At 35.4% G+C, this 25,318-nt stretch overlaps 1 protein-coding gene across 3 annotated transcripts in view; it reads right to left on the bottom strand.

Annotated features, from left to right (window-relative positions):
• Positions 1-25,318, bottom strand: part of LOC105222256 (LIM/homeobox protein Lhx3) — a 78,154-nt gene that overhangs the window by 10,763 nt on the left and 42,073 nt on the right. Inside the window, exon 1 of one of the 3 annotated variants that reach the window (XM_011199492.3) lies at positions 2,049-2,669. The exons of the other annotated variants lie outside the window; for them this stretch is intronic. Coding sequence (XP_011197794.1) covers positions 2,049-2,163 — 115 coding nt within the window. The 5' untranslated portion in view covers positions 2,164-2,669. Of the gene's footprint in view, positions 1-2,048; positions 2,670-25,318 lie in introns of those variants that run through there. 3 annotated transcript variants of the gene reach the window in all.

Below are 25,318 nucleotides of genomic sequence, written 5' to 3'. Positions count from 1 at the left end.
TTTATTGGGGATTTTCATATTGAACAGAACCGAACTATTCATTTATGTGTGATCACATATCTCGGACCGGCTCGACCGTATGAGTTGAACGAATCAATCCTTCCTTTCGCAATCACATATTTAATATAAAGATTTTCGAACTTCTGGGTGATTTTATACCACATGTATCGGCAGATATGTATGTTAGTTATCCTAATAAAGTGCATCTCTGAATAAAATTTATAAAATTGAACGAAAACTTGAACTAGCCCCATATAACCAGTAACAGGATTTTCGAATATCCGGCTGACTTTACTCCATCGGCCACGCCCGAAAGAAGTCCTTCCTTAGTTATCATTTTTATTCTCTTGTATTAAATCCACTACAACTTCACGATGTGTTTGGATTTTTGTGGACTCTAGTTATAATCAGTTTATTTCTTCCGTCGGCTGTAGCCAGAACCACTAATTTTGTTCACTGATTATAAAAAAAAACTTTATTAGAATGAACCTGCGTTCGAAATATTTAATTTAATCACTTATTTATAGCTTATAAAGCTAATGACATTTGTGTTTTAGATGTCTTTTGTACGTTTTCTAGAGTTTTACAGTTTTTTAACATTTATTTATACATATTCATAATCGGACTGTTCCTTTATTTTTCAAAGTTGTATTAAATTATAAAAGCTTTACGCAAGAATTTTTTTTAGATGGCATTTAAAATGCTTGATTTTGTAGATCTGTTAAAGAACATACTAAGCTTTACGAAAATGGAACTTCGTTTATTTTCAAAGCATCATAAACAACGTGCTGAAGTAGTTTCCAATGGTATGTCTAAATAATGCAGTTAGTATTACTTCTTTCCTTGATTTAAAAAAAACTAGTTCTGGGAAATCTTTTTTTTTACAAAAAGTAGTAGTTCGAGTATGCGATAATAATGAAAAAATGCTCAGCATTGCTACTAAGGGAAGAAAAGAGTTTTAATTTTTGTTTGCCTTAAATGATTGCATAATATCTCAGAAATTGCAAATCTATTGGAGCAAAATTGATGAAGTTATGACTATATTTATACCTGCATTATGAACTCTTTTCACAAAATTTCGTTTGCGTTTTCCCCACAACTCACATTTTCAAAGCCGATGCTCCTCATGACTTCAAAACTACGGCAACATAATTTAAGAGGTAACACTGGAGAGTTTGTTTATATGTGTTCATATTTTTAATTTCACAATAACAAACTATCAGATTTTTTGCAAAATATTGCGTTTTTTCCTTCAAGGTGTTCTCAGAGAGTGAAAAATGGAAATATCGAAAAATCCCTCTAGTGTAACCTGGTCAAAGCCATTGTCTAACTATACATATTTTTGATTTCAGCCGATCTAATACCGGTTATAAGAAGCATCGCAATTTAACTTTTTTCTAAACACTTCAGAGTAATTGCTGACATTGCCGTATTTTTAATAGTTCTTCTTGAAAATTTTACTTGGCCGAAATCTTTTCAAACATTTAGAGGGTGTAAACATCAGTGGTTGTAACATCCAGAAGAAAACATAAGAGACCCTAAATAGATTTAGCTATGTCCGTCTCTTTGCCTGTGTACACGCGAACTAGTTCCTGGTTTTTTAAGATATAGATTTGAAATTTTAAGTACGTCTTTTTCTCTTCAATAAGATGCTCATTTGTTGGAATTGCCGATACCGGCCAACTAACTACACACACTATAAAATATAGCTGCCATACAAGTTAAAGTTAGATCTTCAGTGACGTCGAACTTAACGTTTTCTTTGTGTTTTTATTTTTCGCATTACAAATGGTAGTATTTTCATTATTACCAAAAAATTAACTACCGCATTGCAAGAGTTGCATCAAAATTTTTATTTGCTGCCGCGTGAGAACTAAGAATAGGTAACACAAAATTTGATAATATTTTTCACAGACTAAAATTTTTATGTCCAGTTCAGTCCAATTCAGCTATTTCACAAGACGCTTTCTTTATATTTAAGCTGGATCTGTATGTGATAAACAGGGTGTATTTTTTGGCATTTTTCTTCATTTGTCTGGCACACTTACACAATAAAAATTCTGGCAATTGACTTAAATTGATTGGTGGTACACGATCATCACATTTTCCTCCACCGGAACACAGAAAGTCACTTTTAAACATCATAAGTTTCAAAAGTTCCATCCTGTTGATTTCGAAATGGCACGGCACAGCACTAAAAAACGACCGTGCGGTGTTTGCAACGCTCACACATAATCCATATTAATTGTGATTAAAAAAATGCCCACTTATTTTCAGGCATTACGCGCACATCCGTTACACAATACAAATTTGCTTAAATACCTTCAATTTGAGTAATATAATTCTTATTAATTTAGCTTTTTCTTAAACAAAAAAGTGGCACACAAAAATACCGACGATCTACAACGGACAAGTAAAAATCGACTCTCGAACAACGGCGAAACTTCAGCGTGAGTGCAAAGCACATTCAAAAATCGGCCACTAAGTGGATAGTAGAGAATAGCCGTCGTCGCGAAAGGTGCGTCTCGTGTCGTACTGACGCTAACCGAATCGTTGCACTACAAGCCCATCTTTACGGATGGACGGTTAGGTTAGGTATGCTCTCTGCAAGTGCACTCGGTAATTCAGGGGTAAAAACGGTAAACAGCTACAAATACATACATACATATATAAATAGCTGTAGCTTTGAAAACAACAACAAACAAATAACTGTAAAACGAATGCAATAACAATAACAAATACGAATACAAAAACAAAAAAAAGCAAATACAAACCAAGTTTATAACTTTATGCTGGTATTGTTTCCTTTCTTGTTATTGCTGTTCTTGTCAGATTTGTATAAAGTTGCTGACATAATCGCGCGGTGGCCCTACCCTCAAAATCAAGCTGAAAATTGTTGCTTCCAGTGGAAAATGGAAGAAAGTGCTTTGCTGAATCTATTGAGCAACCACCAGCACACACTGAACACAAGGGGTACATTTAACATACACACACATACATACATCCAAATGTATGTCTTTTTGTTAGTGTGTTGCTATGAACTTGCAAGGTAACGTTGGGGTTGGTGGGCGTGAGGTTGGCTGGCTGACAATCTGTATATTCACTTTGTTGGCGCACTTTAATGCTGTTCGTACCCATTTGACTTTCGGTATATCGTGAGCGGATTGTGCGCTCAACACTTTATATCGGATGGATAGCTGGCTCGCTGGATGGTTAGCTTACTAGCTAGCTGGCTGGCTGGCGGCCTGTCTGGCTGCTTGACTACACGGGGTAAGTGTTGCATTTTCCTCCTGGAGTTGTTGCTGAGCTCCAGCAAAGTCAGTCGGGTCGAATGCTCGTTTTTACCCATACAACGTGCATATACACACATGCATACAAAAATATCTACATGTATGCATGCATGTGTATTGGCAGCGTTGGGTTGGTCCTTCTATGCTTTCGACTTGCTCTATGGACTGCCAACTTCTGCCAGGATACAAAGTGCTTTTGCGGCTACAAACACGCAGCTTTGTGAGACTCGAATTGGAAAAGCGGGGTAGGGTCGACAAAGAGAGTTTGTGTGTGTATGTGTGTTATGGAGATATTTTCTATTGCGAGAGCGCGCTGAAGCGCTTTTCAACTGATCTGGATTGGTTGTTTTGTGGGTTCACAATTTTAGGGAGTGGTCTTTTAAGTGTGTATATTTATTTGCACGTTTGAATGTAAATATGTATATACATACATACATATGTATGGTTATTTGTTGAAATGCGGGTGCGTATTTAGTGAGTTTGCTTTGAATTTGCTTTAGCTTGCAGTTACATATTTAAATACTGTTATATGTCATATTTACTAGTACATATCTGTTGAAGTGAATCTGTATGAATGTCTAGGCTGACGTACAGTTGAATGTATAAAGCACATAAGTCTATCACGCACTTAAAGCTTATACCTTTGTACATAACTATCGAACCGAGAGACTTACACTAAGTACTAACAATGTGCTATGTATATACATACATATGTACAGGTCTGACTGCTTTGACGTTAAAACGACTTTTGTCATCTCTATTATGCCTTTTTGGTTTAGACATTAAAGTGACCTTAAATTGCTTAATTATATGCATATGTACATACATACTTACATATAGGAGTCTATAAATAAGTTTAATAATAAATAAATAAGTACATAAATATGTAGTATTTTCATATAAGTATACAAATACAATTTATCAAATGTTCATATACATATTATGTATGGACATATATACATATATGTATATACAATATATACAATTATGTTATGTTCATGAAAATAGTATTTTGAATGAAAAAATATAGGTATTGTTTTCAAAAAGTAATATATTTCGAATTTAACTCATCTCATGTTCGGTTACTACTACATACATATGTACATATGTATATGCACGAATGTGTAAATCACATTATAATTTAATGGGGTTCAATTCGTCAGTATTGCTGTCTTTAAAAATTTCCGTGCAGACCTTCTTTGGTGAAAAAGAAAAAAGTATACGGAGATACACGTTGGACGTTAGGCGTGGAATCGCCTACCTCTAGGTCAAATCACAAATCTTCGGGTCTACCCAACCGATTTCATCCATATTTGGTACATATTTGGGATTATTTTGACCTCCATGTTACAGTGCGAAAATGAGTGGGACTGCATCCATGACTACTTCCGATGTAACAAAACTTTAAATTCCATTTGATTCCAGTATACAAATCAAGCACCAATTAATATTTCGTGATAAAACTTTGCATGAATAGAGCCTTTGAGGCATGCATTTCAAGTTTAAAAATTGTCTAAACTGGGCCATAACTATTCAAACCCCCATATACCGAAAATGTGAGCTGCAGAGACTATGTCTTACTTTTTACCCAAAATATTAGCCAACTTTCGAAATATATAATTGAAATTCAGTTTTTCTTTATTTTATTATGTCTGTATGTCAAAAATTGGTTGAATTGGGTCAATAGTTTTCTTAACCTTATTTATCTAATAGAAAAATTTTTAAGCTACGAGTTGTTCTTATACCATACATACCATACATATTGGTCAATATGTGAGTTACCATAATTAAAACAAGTAAGGAAGGGCTAAGTTCGGGTGTCACCGAACATTTTATACTCACGCACAATAAAGTGATAATCGAGATTTCATTATCCGTCATTTACATATTTTTTTATTTTGCTGTAAAATTATTTAGAATTAAATTCTGAGAGATTTACTGATATTTTCGGTGAAAAATTAGGTTAGGTTAGGTTAGGCACTGAGTTTTTCGTGTTCGATATAAGGGACCTTAAAAAGTTATATATATGTATGTGTAAAGTTTTATTCCGCTATCATCATTTGTTCCTAATGTGTATATTATAAAGAGAAAGCATCAGATGGAATTCAAAATAGCGTTATATTGGAAGAAGGCGTGGTTATGAACCGAGTTCACCCATATTTCGTACATATCATCAGGGTGTTAAGGAAATATTATATACCGAATTTCATTGAAATCGCTCCAGTAGTTCCTGAGATATGGTTTTTGGTCCATAAGTGGGCGACGCCACGCCCATTTTCAATTTTTAAAAAAAGCCTGGGTGCAGCTTTCTTCTGCCATTTCTTCCGTAAAATTTTGTGTTTCTGACGTTTTTTGTTAGTCGGTTAACGTACTTTTAGTGATTTTCAACATAACCTTTGTATGGGAGGTGGGCGTGGTTATTATCCGATTTCTTCCATTTTTTAACTGTATATGGAGATGCCTGAAGAAAACGATTCCGTAGAGTTTGGTTGACATAGCTATAGTAATTTCCGAGATATGTACAAAAAACTTTTTAGGGGGCGGGACCACGCCCACTTTTCCAAAAAAATTACGTCCAAATATGCCCCTCCCTAATGTGATCCTTTGTGCCAAATTTCACTTTAATATCTTTATCTATGGCTTAGTTATGACACTTTATAGGTTTTCGGTTTCCGCCATTTTGTGGGCGTGGCAGTTGGCCGATTTTGTCCATCTTCGAACTTAACCTTCTTATGGAGCCAAGGAATACGTGTACCAAGTTTCATCATGATATCTCAATTTTTACTCAAGTTACAGCTTGCACGGACGGACGGACGGACGGACAGACAGACATCCGGATTTCAACTCTACTCGTCACCCTGATCACTTTGGTATATATAACCCTATATCTGACTCTTTTAGTTTTAGGACTTACAAACAACCGTTATGTGAACAAAACTATAATACTCTCTTTAGCAACTTTGTTGCGAGAGTATAATAAAATGAGTGAGCGCGTTTTTCTGTTAACGGTGCAACACAGAGTCGAGATAAAAATTGGACGAGGGGTACCGCTCTACCGATTTCAACCATATTTGGTACATGACATGCAAAAATTAGCGTAATCGGCTCCTAGCTACCAAACATTTGGAACCTTGTACCTATAGTTGACTTTTTATGCAAATATCGGTCTATCTGTTAAGCAGTTAATAAGATTTTCCATTTCTTTTGTTTTCAAAGCACATACTCTTTCTTGAAGCAGCAAACTCAGTTGAAATCCATCCAATATTTCTCTAGAAAAGCGCGTCTTCAAATCTTTGCCGACTGTATCCAACAGAGGAATATACACTTAGAGGCTGTAGTATTGTTCGCTAGTTCTCACGCAGAAATTTTCGCGTTTTGTTTGTCATCCGCAGGTTCTTGGTTTTTATACGTTAACTTTCAGTTCTGCCGCCATTTTTTTTGTGTCTGAATAAATGGATCGACAATGTTCCTTATCTTTTTGTCTTCGATTTCGGAACATTACAAGTAGCGTATCTATCATATTTGATGCCTTAAAAATTGAAATTTGCCCGCGGCTGCGTTGAGTATCGTTGCTTTTCCCGCTGTTTCCTTATTTTCCCCATTACTAATTCTTCTATGCTGGAAAACTTGGAGGATAAACGGCGGAGAATGTATCAATCGAACATATCACAGATGGAGCTGAATGCAGCGCTATCTATCTTTGAGTGCTGGGTTCGTGGCATTTCCCTGGCTTAAATGGTTAAAATGTTCGGTTGCACCCGAACTTAGCTCTTCTTTACTTGTTATGCATTGAGGCATATCCTAAATGTTATTAATATGAATATTACTGTGTGCAATATACTGCGTTTGTATATATGTATATATGTACATATAGTAAACGCTTCCTTTGTAAATCATATTTAATACTTATAATACATACACATTTACATGCATTTTACGGTAATAATTGTATTTTCAATAAATTTTATTTTAAGTCCACATATAAATATATTGTATGTATCTACCTAGGTTCTATATACATATTAACACACTTTTGTTCTTGAAATTATTTTTGAAAGCTTTATCTTGTATCTGTAAAAGGAAAATTATTAATTCTGCCGAATATTTAACTAAGTTTAAAGTTCGACAAATGTTATTAAGGAAATTTTGGATATATTGTAAATATTTTATGACTCCACAATATATTTTGGTACTAATTCTCAGATTTTCAATTCCAAATTAAAATGATTCACTTTAAATTATGAATTCTTAAGAAAGAGAAGTGATAAAAATGAAGTTTACTGTACACAGAAACGATCTTTGGAATCTTTAAAGAAGTTTTGAAATGTTTTGATGTATGTATACTTTATTATTTATCCACTCAATGTAAGCAAATCTTCAGTTTGGACATAAGAAACGCCGCTTGCCGTGATAAATTACACAACTCAACTAAATACACCAAACTCTGTTTTACAAGGATTTGAAGTTACACGGTTGAATAAAAAAATTATAAAAAGTTTTTAATCTAGTACGGTTTCAAATCACTGTCTTGTAATTATGCTTGTTTTTACCACATTTAGCACCATTGCTGAAATGAACACACATAGTAGTGTGGGAAATCCCCTTATTCGATAACTCTTACATACACATTTTGTTCGCATGATATCTACATTGCTGAAAATAATATCTCCAGTGATGATACCGACTTTAGTCCAGATCGTCGCAAACAATTGCGCTTGTTATCAAGTAGCGACGAATAATTTTGTAGCTATGTAAATAGTTTTTATTTGTTTTTATTCTAATTTTTCTGTTCTTAATTCTGGATTAACAGATTTCTTTTGTTTTTTGCTTAATCTACCAATTTTTCAACTGTATGAATTATGTATTTTAAGTCTTAATCCTCAATAAAATGCCATATGAACATACAATTTGAATGCATATCTGAAATTTCATAGTTTTCAATATTTTTACTCGGTTTTTTGAAGTAAATATAGTTCTTTATTTCATCTTACACGGTTTTCAGATGACATGGAACGTATCCCCCATTTTACTGTAGGAAACGCGTCTTTTTTACGTGGTTTTTTTATACGGATTTCTGAGGAACGTATCTACCGTGTAAAAAAAGAGTTAGGTGTATGCAAGAAATATTTGTTACTAACGTACTAAGAGGTGTATGAGGTATTTGAGATGTCGTGATTTTAGATTTGAGTTCAAAATTTTCCATCACGTATAGCTATTCATGTTATTTTTATTGACTCCTACACCCTTAACTTCTTCTTTTTTTGTTTTCGTTCATTCGGATGACATGACCTAGCCAGTGTAGACGCTGTCTTTTAATTCACTGAACTACGGCAATGTCGTCGTATATCTCATACAGCTCATAGTTCTATCGAACGCGATATTCGCCGTGGGCAACGCATGAAGGACCATAAATCTTTCATAAAACTCTCCTCCCGTAACCTCGTAACGTCGACTCATCAGATGTTGTCATCATCCATGCCTCTGCACCATTATTCGTCGAGACTTCTCAATTGCCTACTCAGTTCGAAGTAGCACCTGTTGGCAATAGTTAATCTGCGTAGGATTTTGAGGCTGGCATTGTTGTTGGTATTAATGCTGGTTCCAAGAGAGACGAAATTATCTATGAATTCGAAGTTATGACTGTCAACAGTGACGTGGGAGTCTCAGCGCGAGTGCAACGACTGTTTGTTTGATGGCAGGAGATATTTCGTCTTGCCCTCGTTCATCGCCAGACCCATTTGCTTCGCTTCCTTATCCATTCTGGAGGAAGCAGAACTAACAGCGCGGTTGTGAGGCTGTAGATTAGTTTTTATTGGGGGCGTTTTTTACGTTGCGAGTCTCAAACCCAGCGCACAACTTTGAGTAGGGATGGTTCGTCTTCTCACTTTAGCTCGCCTTCAAACGGATGTTCTTTGGCAACCCAGAGGATAATTGGTGTAATACCGGAAGTCGTGAGCTGATTGAACCATATGGAAAAGAATCGTCTCTGACCACTCCCAAGTGAATGGTGATCAGAGATCTTTTCTCAATTGCGTGAACTTCTACACATTTTTGCCGCGAACTTCAACAACGCGTACTAATATATACAGACATATATAGAAATAGTAACTTTATGTTTTATTTGGGTTCATCATGTACTACTTATTCCGATTTCTACTATGAATTTTACAACACCGACCAGATCTTATTACTGCAGATTACTATTACATTCATATATATATCTATATAGGTAGTGAAATATACCTGTACATATATAGATATGTAGTTGCATTTGAAACTATAATTTACGAATATAGAAAGTTAGTGTGTCTGACATACATATATAGTATATTCACTATAAAGTCGTTGCATATTGTTACAGTGTCTATAAAACTATAAAAACTCGGTGACAACATCACCAAGGGAGTACCCATGAATTGTCATTAAATACAATAAAATGGCAACCATTTGTTAAAAGTAAACAAGTCAACAATGTCTAGGATAAGAAGTAAAAAAAAGAATCCAACCGAGTAATCGTATCCTTACACTTATGTAAAAAGGGCGTGCCGCAAATGCCTCCCCACTAGTTGACTTCATATCGACGCATGTCCAGGGGTTGTAAACGTTGCAAGTGCAGAGGAGTCGCGATTTCTTGTAAATAAATACGTATGTATGTTTGTATGTATGAGTAGTTGCAAAAAGGTGGGTGGAATCATTGCTTGTTTTGGGGTGGAATTATATTTTTTTCTCTTTCGCATACGGAATAAGTGAGACGTTTACCCCGATACACATATTTGTATGTACATACATATGTACCTATAACCGTTTGTTCATATATAATAAGATATACGTATTTTTAAGGATGCACCGGTACTTGAAAATGTACATAGGTATTTGTATAGTATAATATATACTTTGACTTATGCGTAGAAAGTTTTTACGTTTACGTATGTACATGCGTACGTACATAGTTGCAAAGGTTGCAAGAATTTTGTATTTTCTAATTTTCGTTCCCCAAATTATAATTTGGTGACAAAACTTTTGTAAGAGAATATACATAAGTATATTTGTTGTCCGTCTCAACTGTCAATTATTATTTCAGTTGTTTTGACATATCAACTTGTCGGTTGATGCCATTTTGTAGATTCTTGTATAAGAAAATTTAAGATGTAATATTTTTAACAAATACTTAAATTGTCTATTGGATGAAGATTGATGAAAATATAAGCCTCTATCCATTAAGTGGATATCTTTGAACATCGATACTGGGTTTAGTAAAATTTTATAATTTTTTTTTTTGTTTTACAATAAACTAATCAAGAAAAACGTTGCCACGAAGCTACAAACTTCAGAAATACAAAGTATTTCCTACAAACCCTGAATCCTTTCATTCAGTTTGTGTGGCAGATATATGTTACTTGATCCAATCTGAATGATTTCTACGAAAATTGCACAATGGCCTTGGACAGTAACCCAAGTTAGATATCATGAAGATATTTCCAAATAAAAAAGCTTTCCATGTAAGCAGTTTATTCTGGTTCTTCAGTTTGGAGCGTAAAGGGTGTGGGCAAAATTTTAAATCTACATATATGTCAAAATCTGTAGGACTAGTAAATTATAATCTAACATCGCATTACGTCAAATAATGTTTTTAAAAGCAGGACAACTGTAGATGTAGCGACTGCCGAAAAGTGACTGCATATCGTCACCTGAAATGCAAAATAACGTAACAACATTTTCGGAAATATACAGGGGCATGAATGAAACACGTAATAAAATGGAACATGAGTGAAAAATTTTTTAATATTGATTAAAACTAGTTTATATCTGAGGGCAGAACCTGAAAATGTTGAACATATGTAATATTATGATGTATTTTGAAGTGGTGAATCGTAATCAATGAGACACTCAATTTCGAATTTTTTGATGATACGTTATTTTGCATTTCAGGTGACGATATATTCGTACTTAAACCGGGTTCCAGTTTACAAAGAAATTCCGGGAAACAAAATAGTTGACGTGATTATGAAAAGTGAACTAGTACATGAAATGACTTTTGAAAACGATAACAATAAAATTTCTGGAACCTCTGACAGACGGATGAGGGCGAGATGGAATGCTTTAGGAACATGCAGGATCGATCGCTCTAGGATTGCAGGACGTTTGTTGACCTACTGTCCGATCAAAATCTACTGGCATCACAAGCGAACCGGATGAGCATAAGTAACGACGGTACATGCAGAAAGTGCTGGGAAGTAACCATGAGAGAGACGCTGGAACACCTCCTCCTAGCGCAATTAGACCTCTTCGATAGAAGCTTCGCAGTTTAAAGGAATAGATGAAGTAACAAAATTAGATGTCACGCGCTCTAAAGTTCGCAAAAAGCGTTGACGGTCTGCATGACAAATACTTCAAGTCAAATGCTGTGATTGCCGGCCAGTATAACCTAACCTAACTTAGCCTACAAAATTATATGATCCATAAAATCGATTAATTAAGACATGTGTACTAAAATAAGCGTAATAGCGAAAGTCATACAAAATAATTTGAACCTTAAACGCAACCATTGTTAGAAATTCCTTTTCGGCCTAAATATTTGTTTGATGTCAAGAAATTATTGTCATACAAACACATAATGAGTCAACTTAGTCCCAAATGTCTTGATATCAAGCTGCTCACCATCTCTACAAAGTGTCGAGGCCCAATCTCCGTTTCGACCAATGTAACAAAAATTGCTATTAATATTTCTGGCCATAAGCACTACTATTGCTGTTAGAATATAACTTTTACATAATATTTATCGTATATAAAGCCTAAGAACACGATTGTAGTGCAACAAACTCGAAACAAATTTCTAAATGCATACCAACATGGAATTAAACAAAAATAACCTATTTAGGTTAGGTTCATGTAAGATTAGATACAAGCGTTGTTAAGATCTAGAGCTTGTATTTGAAGGAATACACAGAAATATTATTGAAATGTCAAATTTTTGCCTTTTGAAAATTTTACGGCGTTTGTGGTTCAATTACCTATGAATATTTAATATTGCAGGCGTAAAATTCCCAGAGGTAGTCTAATGAAGTCGAACACATGACCTAGGCTGTCAATTAACAGGCTAATTTCTTGATATGACCAAAAGTTATTACTAATAAAGTGATTATTTGACTTTAGAATATGGCAAATTACAGCGTCTTGCTTAACAAAAATATTTCGAATCATTTGCCTGTAGCTTTCATCAATGAGAATGGCATCAAGTCAAGGTTGCACGTTCAGTTATGGATAAACAATGCCTTCGGCAAACCTCAAAAGGCAGGGCGCGGTTATGGAAATAAACGTGATTACAGTATAAGTGTTCCAATTACAATGACATTTTGGGTTAAGAACTAATAAATGAGAAAACGTTTTGACATAATTTAGCTGTACTTTAATAGTTGATTTAAAAAATAATAAAAAAAAAATCGGTCCAATTAATAGTAATAAATGAAATTTGACCAATTCCTGGTTTTTACTACAGAATTTCAGGATTCTATTTCTCTTGAATAAATTGAAAAACATTTCGTTTGAAAAAAAAATAAATAAATTTATCTATCATAATCTGTTCAAAACCAGAACCTCTTTTGCTTGCGAAAATTTATATCTTCCTACATACATATATATGTATATAGTACGTATATGCATTCATTTGTGTAAGAGTAAGCTCTTTTGCAGGTCGTTTAGAAATTACGATTTGAACCTAAATGGCAAAACTTTTTGTTAGCCGGCATTGTTTTAATTGCAAATAACACGAAAGTGAGATAAGCGCCTGGCAACTAAATATTGCTCATTTTGGTCAGTGAGCGACTTTTTAATGAGAGTTAACAAAATGCTGGCGCGTGCTAAACATTTTTCTACTTAAATATTCATTATAGGTACACACTGACACACCTGCGCCCACTGAAGGGGGCGTTTTGGACTTACGCAATGCGCGCAGAAACGACCAAATATTGTGCAAGCGTGAATAAATGTCCTGAAATTAACTTTGAAGAGAGTTTAATGCATTGCGTGTGGTCAAACTAACGATGGGTTTGCACGTTATCCGGCACTCACCGTAAGGCACTACGAACACTGTTGGCCACTTACATAGGTGCATCGTATAGTGTTTTCATAATAATATACATTTAACAGTTGGTCTGAATTTGTCTATGGTTATATGCATGCGGGTTTTATCTGTATTTAAAGATTCTTATTTTGAACACATCTGTTGTTTAGGTGAGAAGTTTATGAACGTGTCATATCTCAATTTGGCATTTTTATAACTTTGTCTTCAAGGGCGTGTTTGCAGTTTGCACAATGTTTAAAACACTCAGGCCGTATAAAATATATGTAAAGGGTGATTCATTCCGAGGTTCTCTACTTTTTTAAGGGGTTACATACAGTTAGAAGGCCGAAACTGCGATTTTTTTCTGATTAAATTTACTGATCCTAAAATTGATACACATATTGTATAAGACTTAGTATTAGTAGAAATATTTATTTGGAAAGGAACTACAACTATGGGCCCATTCGAAAACTCCACCCTGGGCGAACTTTTGCTCAACTTTAGTGGTTTTTGAGTTATGTATATTAAATTTATTATGTGATTTGGCCTCTTCTGCGTTTCACTTTACCAAATTACAGTTTTGTATTTCAATTTGTGACTTAAATAAGGCATTTTTAAGTTTCCGATATTGTGGAGGTAATGAATATCTTCGTAAAAATCGATGGCTGAAAAACTGGAGAAAACACTGAAGTTTCCGAAATATTATATACCATTTTAATATAAAAATCTATATCCTAAAGAATCGCCTTTTGGTAAGTAGTAAGAATCTGTTTTCTAACTAATATTTGACGGCGTTCTTCAAATTTTGTCGCAGGTTCTGAAAGTGCTTAGTTAAAAGTATATCCTTGTTACTACTTCCTTTTCGAGAATGTATGACGTATGCAAGTAAATTAATTTGTTTTGTATTTTTTTAATGGATAAAATTAAATATATTTGGTTTGAGTTCTCAAAAAGCAGACAACGTTTTGATGTCTTGGTCCTTCTTGATTGAATAAGGGTCCATCTACTGTTAACTTTAACAGATGTGATGGAATATTGATTTTCCCAACAAATATCTATAATGACAAACTTTAGTCGCGACCAAGCGTTAAGGTTTTGGGACTTTATATATTTGTCACTGTCATTGCCAAAGAAGTTTTGTTCGATTTTACTGAAAGAAAGTTCTTGATCACTTTGACGAACCGAAACTTCTTTAAGTTTATGGTTATTTTTTATAGCAGGATAATTTGGCTTGGTCTTAGCTTTATATGATTGAGCCATACACTATTGATGTTAAGATTGTGCATGCAGGCAAATTGCGGGAACGAAAATTTTTGGATAGCGTTTTTAATCTAAGGTTATTTCGGGATTGAAATATGTTGTGAGGATTGCAATTTTCTTTACATATGTGATTTTTTTTGAATACTCTTATATGAGAAGATATTCGGTGTTCATGCGGAGCCTGCAAAGTTTTTGATTTCAGACATTTTTTATTACCATGAAAGCTCTAGATAAAAGTCAAACGTTTGCTTGACTTGACTGTTTAATTTATATCGGAAAACCAGCTAAAAGCGAGAAAATTCTTGCAAAGTCATCTATTCTTCAAATAACTTACTAATTGACAATAACAAATTGGGGCTCCTAGAGAAAATAACAAAAATATAATAATCTCCAATAATGCATTGACTTTATGCAACCTGATTGAATCTAATCCGAGTAAAAGTTGGAAGCACTTACGAGTGGTATTCATTAATTGCAAGGACGACGGCGATGACTCCTCGTATACTCATACTATGCATAATATGGTCGTGGTAGTGGCGGTCTGGGCGGTCGCTCTTAATGGCATTACGTCGCACAAGTACTTTTTGTTGTATTTTTTTGTGACTACATAACAGTTAATGTGACTGAAGGGTGAATGAATTAAATAGAGCGCGGTAATAAGCAGACATACAAATATCGAAAACAAAAGTGGGATTTCCGCCAACTAATGTCCTGATGTTCGCTTGTCTGTATGTGTGTATGAATATTAGTACATTTGTAGATATCTTATGCCAAATGTAAATAAAGGCACAATATCTGACAAAAAATTTAAATGAAGTCACTAGTAATATGAGTGACATGTATAAATAAATATATCATAAATACCCAGTAAGGAACTGTAAAGCTTTGGAACTCTTGCTTTTGTACCCTGAAGTGTGTATGTTATGTTCGCCACGAAGTTTGAAACACCTAGAAGGAGACGTTGGAGATATAAAGCATATAAAACAAGTAAGAAAGGGCTAAGTTCGGTTGCAATCGAAAATTTTATATAATTTTTTTATGCAAGAATCAAAGGCATGGAAATACCTTAAGGTGTAAAACGTCAACCAGACTACTATATATAACTCATACTCTGACCAATATATACGACATAAGGTTTGTTGGAAAAAGGTTTGGGAGTTGGGGTAGTATCGGCCCGATATTATCTATTTTATCAATACCACATACAAATAACATGCCACATATTGAAAAAATGTTCCCTGGGTTTCATAAAGTACCTCACATATAATAATCAATCATATGGAGTAAAGTCAGCAGTCAGTATGTTCGAAAATCCTGATATTACTTATATGAGGGCCAGGTTAAGTTTTCGCCCAACTCTGTTATAAGTAAAACACGCTCCTCATTTGCATTAAGACAACTCACATTGGCCGATATAAGTATGCGGTACAAAGTCATCCAGAAGAAAATCTTTTAATAGGTATATGTGGACCTAGGAAAGTATTGATCCAAGTCAACCCATTTTTGATACACATACATATATACTACAATATTTTAAAGAAAATATTTTCTCTTATTTTCAATTATATAACCCATACATGAACCGATATTTTCGGTAAAAAACCATTTAGAGGTACTGGCGTACAAATTTTTGGAGCCTAGAGGTTTGAACAGTTTTTGGATAGATTTAGACTATTTTTGGTCATGAGGTGGCATACTCGAGAAGCGATACGTACAAAGTTTAAACCCCTTTATATTAATTGCTTCTTGAGCTGTGTACTGGAATGTGAAAGAATAGCCTACAGGTGGCCCTGTACCAAATTAGAGTTCTATAATCTAGTTTTGTGCATAGTTAAGGGTTTTTATACGTTTTCGATTAATGGTGTTTTGTGAGTTTTGTGATAATAATTGGTTAAGAATCGGAATATATTAATTTTTACTCAAGTTACAGCTTGCACGGACGAACGGATGAACAGATAGTTACCCGGATTTAAACTTCTAAGATATCTTTACGAAATTGGGTACAGATAATTGACAAAGAAAATGCTACATTTTTCAAACATATTGTGTCAGATCATATAGCTGCCATACAAGCTGTCGGAATCTTTTTATACCATTCTATGCTTTAAGAAATGGACTTGTTAAGGGTAACGTTTTTCAAGGAAGTCAGAAGGATGAAAAGTTAGCAACGGATCTCTCCATTGGGTCAAAAGCTCTGAAAAATATCTATGCGCTAAGGTGTATGCAACAATTACATTTTTTTAACTTAGATAAGATCTGACAATAAAATTTTTTCCCTTACCCTTCTAACCACCAGACCAAACTCATTCATCTTGTTCTTACCTTATACAATATATTGGCTGAAGCTTTGCTAAATATTATACATAAATTGTAATCACAACAAACGAATCTGAGTTTTTCGAAGTCAAGGGCAGCCAAACCTCACCCCATTTAAGAAAATTAGAAAATTAGTGTTTTTAGAAGAGAATCATACAGTATTTAGTAAAGTGTACTGTCACTAACAAATCTTTTAATCGAAAGGTACGAGGAATACAATTACTTTATATACTAAAGTTATAGATCTACCACAGTTCGATCAAAGTAATCGGTACGACTTCCGATTTATATTTTTTAAAGAACTGTCAACAGCATTCTGGCAGCATTCTTTCAAATTACTTGGGGGATATTTTCTGCCCCTACAATAATAGCAACAGTACAGATCATCCTCACAGTTTCCGTACTCAAAATCTTTCGAGCTATGTACTTAATTGTGAGGTTGGTCATTGAAAATAAAAACATTGCCGAAAATCGATAATCTTAAACCAACTTAATGCCTTCGAGACGGATTTGCGACAAAAATTTTACTACGTAATGAAATACGCGCTTCCGAACTGAGTACTTGTAGATTTTACTACCATAAAATAAAATTGTATCGAATGTGCTACATTTCGACCATCTGCAAGCTGAAACGCGAGTATTGTTCGTGTCATCGTGCTTGTCCTGCGTTTTTCGCGCCTATATCTCGGCTAACTATGTATGTATGTAGATTTACCCCGATAGCACATTTTGCTATAATGTCACTAAATATCCCTGTCGGCTTTAGTTTGGTCGGTCGTTGTAGTTGCCTGACGTTTTTCTCCACTGCATTTCACGTTTTACACGCCTACGCGCTGCTTCCCTCACACAACATTTAAAGTTTCGAAATGATTTTGTTAGGGAAAATGTTAACACCCTTTTGAATTATTACCGTTAGCCTGCAAGCCGTCACCCGCTTGTCTACCAACGAAACGCCAGCGATATGTTTATGACGTTGTTGTTGTTGGTACACTCCTTAAGCACTATTGTTACTTTGGTCGCATTTAGTTGAGGTTTTTGCATTTGTTGTTGTCGGTTTGTGCTTGTTTGTATGTTTGTTGCTTTCATTTGAAGTAAATAGAGCACTTAGCGGAAACTGCAAACAAATTATTGCACTTGCATACACTTAAAGGATTACATGGTTGAATATTGTGTTGCGTGCTTAGTGTCCTTATGCCATTAGCCATCAAAACGCTAGCGGCTGGTGTGAGCTGGCGACTGGTGCGATAATGCACTGGGTGCGCTGCTACACCACACCCACTCGCTGCGCCGATGTCCTGCCCAAATGGCATAACAGCGGGCTTTTAAACATACATATACACACAATCACACAGTTGGTAAATGGAATGCAGGCAACGGTAAATGCTCGTCGGCGTCCTCGTCGTTTTTGTCATCGTGGCCAATGAATGAGTGTAAGTTATTTAATGGATTCGGCTTAAGTGCTGCATTGACATTTTGATAAATGCTTCATAACAGATGCGCACACCAGCAATTCTGACACACACGGCGGCTACATACATATGTATGCATGTGTGCATGTTGGTCGGTAAGTCATTCGTAATGGGGTGGTGTCGGTTGAGCGTCGTTTCGCTTTTATGCTTTGTTTGCTTAAATCACTTTGACGAAATGCTGAGTTGTTGTTGTTTCATATTTTTATTTTGCGAATGCCCCTTGTTGTTTTTGTTTATGTAAGTGCCATTGTTGTTGTTGGAAAATCTAAAATGATATATTTAGGGCTTGAGTCGTGATTTGAGTATCGGCACAAAGGCGGAATTAAGTTATTCTATACGTTCAATTGAAAAAGTTATTGTTAAATATAATAATCCATTGAAAGCGCTTACTCAATTTGAAGATAAATCAAATTATGTGTATTTGCGCTCACGTTTGGTAGGCAACCCGGTAGGTCGAGGCCAACCTGTGGCATTGTGAACAGTTAAATTTTCTAGGCATATATCAATAATTGTGATGCTGCAGTGATTAGCTTAGGTTGGTGCAGTAATTAGGTTAGGTTGGATGGCTGATTCATAACTAGGCCGCCTTATTGAGGAAAATAGCACACTGCATCTCTTACAATTGGTCTTGGGTCAAGAGGATCTTGTGGCAGCGCATAAACCAATGGTAGCTCAGCGCTGACCAAGCTCTCGTGAAGCCCATCAAAATACATGAGACGATTCAAACGCTGCCCGTTCCCATTCTACAAAGAGCAGGATTAGGGTACATTTCATTACCAACTTGTTACCTTTACAGTTACCTGCGATTCCGCAGTGGTCTGGCATGCATACAAGTTTAATCATAAAGTGACACGAGTTTTAATGAGTTAAGGGATTGATAATGAGTTGAGGGAATCCTTAAACACCCTTGAAAGCATGGTTGTAAGCTCAAGGCTAGTATCGCCGCCCTGCTATCAGAGTGAATAGTCACTTCTCTAAAGAAGACTGCACTCCAGCATAGCAAATCTACCGCTACTTTATGGCGGCAATGTCGGCTTGAAAAACACTACAATAGTCAGTAAGTCTAAAACCAACCTTCCCTCCAAACTTCGACCTATTCTTAAAGAAGCTCACTGCCATTTCATCCATCGGCTTCTACCCACCCATAACTTCCTCGCAGGTGTGTAAGCAGATAAAAAGTTTCGTTTGCTGAATCCGTGTACCAAAAGTTGCGGTATGAAGTCAGAGCGTGCATGGATTTCCGAATCTTCAAACACATGTTCATTTCAAAATCCAGATTCATTGAGTCTGATTGCAACTTTCGCGGCCAAACACCTTCCGGCGATATTTATGGGTACTATATGCAGAATGTCATTAAGTGCCATGATTGATGTGAACCTTAGTGCATCACACATGCTGATGCGCTCGAGCTTCCTTGCAAGTGTTGTCCTTTCTGGGGCCCATCATCACACAAATATCGAACATAATGGTCAAAAGATAGGTATAAAATACGCCGTTTCAAGTCATGTTGGCATGGGTTTTCCTTGTGGGTTCCAGTCAAGCGACATCTTGGTGATGATGTCTGGGGTTTTTCTCAAAGTGTTGTGCATACAGAAGGGTGGTTTGTTTAATATGGATTTCTCATTTGTTAGTTACTTCGTTACTTATAGTATGAGTCAGGCAGGTTGCCGCGGATTAAGGTTTGGAATCTCTGACTGACTTCACGCATGTAGATAATATTCAGAACTATGTATGTGCCTTCGGGAGCTTGCTTATACTGATTGCAGCTACTCAACCACCTTCTTTGCTTTGTTCATCGGACAGTTGACACCCGATTGGGCTTTCATGTCAGTTGTTGTAAAGTTTCCGAGGTGGAAACAGCTTCATACCGCAAACTTGAACTAAAATGGTTGAGTAAATCCGCAAGAGTTGGTCCTCTGCTGGGTCTCTAATACCACACGACAATTTCTAAACACTATTTTTTTAGCAATTTCTATTATATAGTCATATTAACATAGATCGATGTACAAGGTGACTTCCAAAGTAAACAGGACTTAAAAAAAAACAGAATAAATGGGTTTTTCGGCAAAATTAATTTATTTTATTCAAAATAGTCTCCTTCTGATTCAATACAGCTTTTTGCTCGGTCCAAAAGCATGTCGAACGAGTGTTTTAGCTCGTTGGCCGGTATGGCCGCCAGTATGCCGGTCCAAGCCTTTTAAATGGCCTCTACGTCTGCATAACGCTTTCCTTTCAAGGGAAAATGCATTTTTCCGAAAAGGAAGAAGTCGCACCGTGCTTTATCAGGTGAATATGGGGAGTAGTTAATGGTTAAAATGTGATTTTTGGTCAAATAATCGGTCACAAGCGTCGATCGATGCAACAAACGCCAACTGCGAAGCAAACCGTGCACACGCCTTTCGTAAGCCCAAATGTTGGGTTAAAATGCGATAAATCGATGTTTTGGAGATGTTCAATTCCATTTCCATGAATTTCAATGATGATTTCGGCTGATTTTTGATGAATTCACGCACAGTTTCGATGGAATTTCCGGTGATCACGGATTTTGATTGACCCACATGTTGATCGTCATTTATGTCCTCACGACCACTTTGAAAACGTTGAAACCACTCGTGCACTCTGCTACGGGATAGGCAATCATCGCCATAAACTTGTTTCATCAATTGAAACGTTTTGGTAAAAGTTTTACCAATTTTAAAACAAAATTTAATGTTGGCTCTTTGTTCGAAGCTCATTTTCGCACCGATAACACAAACATACTGACACTTAAACGCAATAACTTCACTTCCAATCAATGAAATGTCATGAAATTCTCACTGCACAATCGATAAAGATAGCAGATTCTAATGCACCAGTCGACGACATATAGATGGCGCCACCAGCGGCGCTAAATTCAAAAAGTCCTGTGCTATGCCTTCTGGTTCGGTAAGACTGCCAAAATGTTTGTACCTCCATCTTGCAAAGGTTAGACAATGAACGAAAAAGTGTTTGGATGTTTTCACCTCAGCCTCTCTATACAACATTGACTAAGTATATAGGTCTCCTGCTTTTAAGCGCAGGCAATGTCCATTGGCACAGTACTAAAGCGCGAAACGTCATTGGAGATCCAACTCGGACCCATTCCGATCTAAGCAGGACAAAGTTGTCACCCCTGACTAGCTCATCGGTTTTGCGGTTGTCAGCGATTATTCTATGACCAGGCACCCAAACGAGTTTCTTAATAAAGTAGTTTGATGCTTTTTCTAGTGAGGACAGATCTCTGACTAGCTTTGATCGCACAGATAGCGACATCCATACTATTGGACTTATATACGTATCAAGGGATAATCCGTATCTATATTCAAATATGACTGCTTAGAAAGTTAACTAAGTGCCTCAGAATTGTTACAAGCTTCTACATTCTTTAAAACAACAACTACGGAGGTTTATGAAGACGAATTGCAAGGATGGGATCAAAGAAAATTATATGTAAGCGCGTATGGAGGCGTTACTGCTAACTGTTTTGATTTCATGTACATGTAAGTGTTTATGTAATCTTAGACGCAGTGTTTAAAAAAGCCGTAAAAGTCGATCGCCTGCTTACCTACTTACTTTCTGTGCATAAACTAAGTTAAGTTAAACACTTTAACTAAATGCTGCAATTAAGTAGCACACGTGCCAGACACTCAGCCAACGAGTAATTCAATATCGAGTGAAACCAAGCGCTCAAGTCAGCAAAACACACACACACAAGCCTGCGTATGTAAATGGCTAAGTAGTTAGTATGGGTATGCCCTCTCAACCCCAATCATTGATGACTACTTCCTTTAGAGTTCCACATATGGTGTAGCTTTGCGTGGCGTTGCAAATAATCGTAATGCGATAATATGTACTGGCAAAAAGAAGCCACTAGCAATTACGACGCGACGCCGCTGAAGATGAGTAGGTCGTGTAAGTAACACGCTTCGCTGGCAACACTGTGTGGCTAAGCGAAATGCGTTAAACAAGTGCAATTTCTACTTATCATTTGCCATTTGTGCCTTAACTTGCCTCCGAACCGAATGTCACGGTCATACTTCCGGTGTGTGTGTTTAAGTGCGTGGGCGAACATGAATGAACTTACACAGGTGCTTTTCGTTAGTGGCGAGTAAGTAAGTGAGGTCACCGTACACATACACCCATCCATACACATCCACACACTTAGTACGGCGCACTCTTAATGAGCCGGCACAAAGGTGAGGCGAAGATGTGCTCTTTGCCTGCTAACAAAAAGACGTTTACGTTAATGAGTACAACAGGCATTTAACCGAAAGAGCTTGCCGTTGCCATAAAAAGGAACACTTTGCCACTTTAGTGTTGCGTAATTAAAAACGTTGGCCATGAAATATTAACCCACCTTTAGGTTTTGTGCCGAGCACCAGAATTGCGGATGTGTGGTGCACTTGGCAAATGCAAAGTTGGTGAAACAAAAAGGAATGAAAAAGCAATAACGAGAGCAAAAACAAAACTGTCGCACAAAAAAAAATGTGTAATAAAAGTAAGCAGCTAAAAGTTGGGTATTTAAGGAATGCTTAGCCGAGACTCATAAGGATATGTGCGAAACGTGTGCTTTTTATGCAATATCATTTACTTGATTCCATTGTTGTTGTACGTGTATTGTGAAATAAAAGTCTGAAAGAAAGTCAGTCAAGATGGGCGCTCACAAGTAAATACTTATATAAATTGTTATGAGAAGGTATTAGACAAACGTAAAATTTTTATATTAATTAGGGTGAGCCAAAAAAAAAATTAATGGTTTAAAATGAACACTGAATAATAATTATGAAAAATTCACACAGATTTTTTAGGAATTTTTATAGTCTACAACAGGGTTGGAAATAATGCTTTCAAAAGACAATTAATAAAATAATAATAAATTAAAAATTATTTTTTAATACGAAATATCAAAATTTTAAATTTTTAATAAAAAATCAAAGTCCTTGTCCCAATTCTTAATTATTGTTAAATAAAAAATGTTAATCCTAAGTTAATAATTAAAAATAAAAAATCGGTTTTTGAATTTTAAATTATTTCGCGCTTGCGTTCTTCGTATTCTATCATTGTGGTTCAGTTACGAAAAGGAAAGCTTACTTTTTTTGTTTCAGTTAAAAATATGTATGTAATAAATCATTTCTTTTAATTCATTCCAGCTTTTGATAAGAAAAAATATTTTTAAATATTCTATAAATTTTTTTATTCTGATTAAAAATTAATTTTGTTGATTCCAATTACGGGATTAAATAATTCAATTTCCAATTTTTAATTCCGATTTTGTGATTAATTTTTTTAACCAAATTTTTTTAATTAAAAAATTCGCAATCCACTATGCAAAATTTATCCTAAACAGTTCAAAAATTACATTTAGGTTTGATGAAAAAAAGATTTTCTACATGTTATTTATATGGGAAGCTTTGAATACTGACCGAGCTCGTTTGATTTGATCTAAAATTCCTGACTTGCAGCAATATTTTTTCGCAGTGTATGAGTTAATGTTAACTTATAAATTCCATATTATTTTATTAATTTTTTTTTTGCTCACCCTAATATACATATCTACATATCCTTTATTTACAAATATATATAAATATATACATATGTACATATATAAGCATATACACACGTAAATAAATTTGACTAAGTTCAAAGTTACTATTGTCTACATTGTTGAGTGCTATAAAAGCCAGCTGGTTCGCCGACGTCGTTATTGTCCATAATTAATTATATAGACAATACCGTAAAATTAAGTAATTTTTTCATTGTAACCTGTTGCGTACAGAAACAATTGTGGTTCACGATTCTACGCACCTGTTGAGCTTTTGAACAATTAATATTGAGGTTAAAGACACATCTTCTTTTATATTGTTGTATCAGAGTTTAGATGCTTTTTCAGGTGGCATCACTGGGTCTTTGCGTCACTTGATTTTGTCTGTCTTTTTTCAAATAACAAAGAGAGTAGCTATTTTCGCAGCCAAGCTGAGTAGCATTAACAAATCCTTTCTTGCTTACAAACAGCTTTTTAAACCAGTTTTCCGGTTATTGATTTCAATTCCCGAATGAAGTCTTTAGATTGTTGGTAAGCGCTCATGGTGGTATATTTTTACTTATCAATATTTACCAGACATGATTGCATATTTCAAGTTACCAATATTCGAGAGTTAAAAAATCTGATAGTGAAATTGAATGCTCTAAAATATGGTCTCTTATGATTTTTTTGTAAACCCAACCGTTTAATTTTTTTTCATTGAGTTATAAAATTAATAAGAAATAAAGAATTTTTCCAAAAATAGTCAAATTTCAACCGTTAATATCTTTTAAAAATTTTTTTTTGAATCACCCTAATATGTATACTTATACATATAAGATCTTTTTTATATGTATTTTCTTAGCTTGCTATGCTTGAGCTCCACTGCTCTCCCCATGTTTTAAGGAATCGAAGTTAACTGTAGTATAAAAATTGCGCAGAAAAGTTCATAGTAGTTTAAAGAAGGATATCGCTACACTTCTGTGCTTCGAGCATTTTCTTGAGGTTTGGAACTAGGAAGAATATCAATAAGCCAAATATGCAGAATTCAGTGGATGCGATAAAAATTCTAAAATATTCGCCATTTCACAAGCCAAAATAATTCAAATATTTTTAAATAATATATATGATATGATGGAGGATGAGTCATGTGTAGAAGTTCACGCAAGTGAGGAAAGTTCTCTGATCGCCATTCCCTTGGGAGTGGCCAGAAACGATTCTTTTACATATGACTCAAGCAGCTCACGACTTCCGGTCTTTGACCAAGTATCCTCTGGGTAGCCTAAGAACATCCGTTTGAAGGCGAGCTAAAGTGAGAAGGCGAAACCTTCCCTCCGCAGGGTTGTGCGCTGGGTTTGGGACCCACCACGTAAAAACAGTACCA

This window comes from Bactrocera dorsalis, chromosome 1, assembly GCF_023373825.1.
Source record: "Bactrocera dorsalis isolate Fly_Bdor chromosome 1, ASM2337382v1, whole genome shotgun sequence".
Classification (NCBI taxonomy): Eukaryota; Metazoa; Arthropoda; class Insecta; order Diptera; family Tephritidae; genus Bactrocera; species Bactrocera dorsalis.
This window is presented reverse-complemented; position numbering and strand designations above follow the sequence as displayed.